The sequence below is a fragment of the Vanessa atalanta genome, chromosome 16 (genome assembly GCF_905147765.1).
Source record: "Vanessa atalanta chromosome 16, ilVanAtal1.2, whole genome shotgun sequence".
In the NCBI taxonomy this organism is placed as follows: domain Eukaryota; kingdom Metazoa; phylum Arthropoda; class Insecta; order Lepidoptera; family Nymphalidae; genus Vanessa; species Vanessa atalanta.
The window spans coordinates 3,731,522-3,735,796 of record NC_061886.1 but is presented as its reverse complement, the minus strand read 5'-3'; the positions used below and the strand labels follow the sequence as shown (position 1 = coordinate 3,735,796).

At 34.2% G+C, this 4,275-nt stretch overlaps 1 protein-coding gene across 1 annotated transcript; it reads left to right on the top strand.

Moving 5' to 3' along the window:
* The first annotated feature begins 207 nt into the window (after positions 1–207).
* LOC125069921 lies at positions 208–1,198 on the top strand. The gene has a single exon (XM_047679538.1). It carries the CDS (start codon positions 505–507, stop codon positions 931–933), a length of 429 nt encoding a protein of 142 aa, XP_047535494.1. The 5' UTR covers positions 208–504; the 3' UTR covers positions 934–1,198.
* The last annotated feature ends 3,077 nt before the right edge of the window (positions 1,199–4,275 follow it).

Here is a 4,275-nt window from a genome sequence, read left to right as displayed (position 1 = left end):
GAACTCAGCCAGGTTTTATTTTTGCACGCTAATTACGTTTGGAGCGCGCTCCACGTTTTCCGTACAAATTTCCAAAGCATAGCCTAAATGGGTCCGCTTTGTTTACATACGAGCTAGGCTTCGCCGCGACTAATTGCTCTGTGTCGGCACCTTGAGACAGTTGGAATTCACCTGAATCGGCAGATGCGTCGCAGCTGTCGACCGGGCCAGTCCTCTCGCCCCGCGCGTCCCCTCGCCCCGCAGACTCGCGCAATCGCGGCTAACAGTTTTATTTTCCCGAATAAACTTTATCAAACAAAGCGTGCGTGCCCCGCGCCCTGCATCTGCTCGCCCAGCTGTTACTCTTGCAGCTGGCCACGTCGTCTCGCTCTATCCCGCACAATATCGGTGGAGTCGAACGAGACGAACGTCACCTAGTGTAATCGCATCGAGACCCTTCAATTCCCTGTGCACGGCCCATTCGCAGTCCGTATCCCGACGCCGGCGGGCAAACTGCTAGCGATTATGACGAGCAAGCGTAAGCGCGAACGCGAGAATGAAGCTGAGCGGCACGTTAAGCGTCAGCGGCGTCGCAAGCGTTCTCGCAGCGAACCGCTAATGAATGATCCTGATAATGCTGAGAAGCGTCAAGCGCTCAAACGTTTATTTGGACGGATTTGTTCAGTGGAAATGGATAATGAGCACCACAATTCGGATAATTTGTTTGACAACATGAACGATCACGAGAGCCAGGATGCTTACGGAGACGAAAACGACGACCCTCTGCTGGATTCGGTGCCTGTGGATATGGATCCTGAACAACTGGGATTTTTGGTGTGCGCTCAGGAGACGCTGCGATTCTTGCACGGCCGTGGGATCCCCATCGAACACCCGGTATTCTCAAGGCTGCGCTCACGCCTTCTCCGTGGGATCGGCGAGATGGCGATGGCCTGAGTATTGCTTGGCCCAGAGCCCGCAAGAAACTAAACCTTCTTCTAGCTTCACTTTCGAACATTTTTCACTACAGTGGTTATTTATTCAGTGTAATATGTATGTATATCGGTGTGATCTTCCTATACAAAGAACTATTCTATTTCCTTACTAAGGGGCTCTGGTTAGTGCTTAAGGTGTTTAAGTGTAAAGTTGATTGTTGTTAACGCAACAGGTGGCCCGAAAGGGTACTCTAGTCATTAATACTAGTCAATAATGAAATATATTTGTTAAACAAAAAAAAAAACTATTGATATATTGTATGTAATAAATTCGTCCACAAAAATGGTCTTTATTATTTAATATCCGATTCGATCAAAAATATAAATTAGAATTTAAAAATAAAATCCAACTATCAATTAAATTTGTTTTATTTAATATTCCAGTAATACTACATACTTAAGTATAAAATGTTAGGTTGATACTCCTTGAGAGACTCGTAAACCTAAGAATCAATTCGATAATTATTTTCTCGACTAAAATAATATATTGTAATTATATAATTAAACAATAAAAAGAATAAAACATACACATTATATATTTTTTTGATTTCTATGTTTTTAATAAAATCCTAAAATCATTACCAAAATATTATTGTAAACACTACTACTACTACTATTTCGTCGTTACTTCTGATTTTCCATAACACAAGTGCTTTAGCTACTTACATTGGGATTAGAGTAATGTATGTGATGTTGTCCAATATTTATAAAAAAAAAAAAAACACTCAAGGTTACATCATGTAAAAAAAATAATACATACAATAAAAAATTATAGCTTCAGACAACAAATAAGTATACATTTCTTTATATCTTATAACTTTACGAAAATTAAAATAAAATCTTTTGTATACTATGAGCAGTTTTTATAAGTTTAATTTATGTTTAGACATAAAGGAACACTTTAAATTCACTTTTACGTATTAAGAATCTGTGGAAACTATACTGGCTGTACGCTGTTTGTTTTCAATAACTAAAAAAAAAAAGACAATTTATATTATATGTCAAGCAATTACCCGAATAGTCACTAAAAACTATATTTATACACAGAAATTCGAATTTGAAAATCATATAATTTCATTTTGGTTTGTAGTTCAAGCATCGCATGTAAAGCTCACTCTGTTTCTTTGTTCCGTTTTTTTTTAACGAACGATTGGAAAAATGGTTTATGCGCTGAAGGCGATTCAATTTCTGCTTGTTATTTTCAAATATTTGAATTGTTCATGTAAATATCGATTGCAGTTAGACAGATATCTTCATTGTCTTACAAGAGATTAAAAAATAATATCAATACTTTTAAATCTGACAGTTGTACTTTTTTTTTAACAGTCATGGAAAAGGAGACACAAGGATGAAAAACGTTATTTTGTAAAATAAAATAAATGAATAATGCATCATTTTGACTCTATATATTTTTTTGTACTTTCAAGGACGTCTATTCTATTTTTGTTAATTATTTAATTAAGTAATTTATTTTTTTCAAAACTTTATAGAAAAAGATAGGCGTTTCAAATATGGTACACTTAATATAAATTGAGTACACTTAATCTAACCTAAGATAATTTCTATTTTTATTTTATTAAACTTTAAGGCAAACAGATTTGTTCACTAACAGTTGATACTCCAGTTTATTATTTAAAGATAATAATTTGAGAGATTACGGGCTGTAACAGCGCTCTTAATATATTCTTCAGCGAGTAACAGTATGGCTTTAAGACGGATGCAGAGGTCAGAAGCCTTTTCAATATTGTACCTTTCTTTGTAGGCTTCCGCATTTATGTGCTATTTGTAAACACCTTTTGACTCGGTGTAATAAAAAGTTTTTTAGGCATAATAAAACAATTTAATTTTCATATACCAAGTGTAAGTAACATCAGACACATATAAGAAACTGAAATGAATATTCATCGTATATATTTGTATGCAGAGTCATAATTTTTTTTATACTAGATTGTCACGGGCTCAAGTTTTTTATATATGTATACTATATAAATAGGTAGAATAAGTTGGATCGTGTTTAAAAATAACGAACAAGGAAATCAGTTTACACATAGTTTAATTTAAAAATAATCAAACCTTTGTCTACTTCAAATGGGGTTTTTTTAAACTAATTATCGGATGCGACTCGCACGCTAGCTTTTTATCCGTTGATAGCACTACCACAGAAACCTTCAAACACAACTATACACAGCCTCAACTCCGGAAACCGGATGAACGATGCATGAACAAATAATACGAACAAGTATTTATAAATATTGTATTACTTTATCATGTAAAAACGTAAAAAAAAGCAAAGCCGAAATGTAAATCGCCAAGTCCAAATGAAATTTTACAAAAAAATACATTTATCGTTTTCTATTTAAAGTCTCTAGAAGTTATTAATTTATATTTTATAGAATTACAATTGTACTGTGTCGTTAGTACTTTAGTATTCTTCTATTGTTTTTTAGTATCACATGCCGTTATAATCCATCCTAAGAGTTACCTGTTAGTGTTATTTAAAGCTTATTGTATTCTATAATAAACGCTCTTTACTACTTGTAGATCTATTCACTCATGAAGCCGCGCCCCTCCACTTTTAATATTACTATTAATGACTGACGCTCTTTTTAACAGACTTCAATATTTTATGTTATTCCATATATTTGATGCAAAAGTCCAAAAGAGTGTGTTTGGTTCTACTTATTTACGAACTACTGAACGAACAAAGATGAAATTTGGTATTCATGGACCCAAAATTACGGCGATAAAATAATTTGATGCGAGTGAAACTACCCCATAGTTCGTACTCGTACTTCTACTATTTTTAACTAGAAATGGGGCACTAATAATAGTAGGAGCACGTAGGACAGTTAGTGAGAATTATTACGTAAACGCATCATTTCCTAGTATGCACCGGATCATGAGGTTGTTTTAACAGTTTGTTAGAGTCTAGTGTGTTTTGTTTATTTGTCTGATTGTTTTTCTCGACGCCACCCTCGGTCTCTGTCTTAAGATTCTTCCCATTTTATCAGAGCTTCCCGATACCGATCTTTCCATTGTTAAAAACACTTTAAATTACTAATAAATAAAGACGAAATCACTTAGAATATCTAATATTCTACCTTTTATAATATAATAATAAGAAATAAGTAGCTATTTACTTTTATGTTAACTTAATGGACTAAATAATATTTTTTAGGACTTACGGAAAGGTAAACGTAATTCAGAAACAGATTTGTTCAATACCTAATTCAGTACACACGAAGAAAATTTTCGAGGTCTGTGCCAGCCAGCGCAGAACAAATACAAATTAAAAAATGTATTT

Bases quoted from the DNA above. Each gene is read 5' to 3' on its own strand.
- LOC125069921 (XM_047679538.1), top strand. From the start codon at position 505: ATGACGAGCAAGCGTAAGCGCGAACGCGAGAATGAAGCTGAGCGGCAC.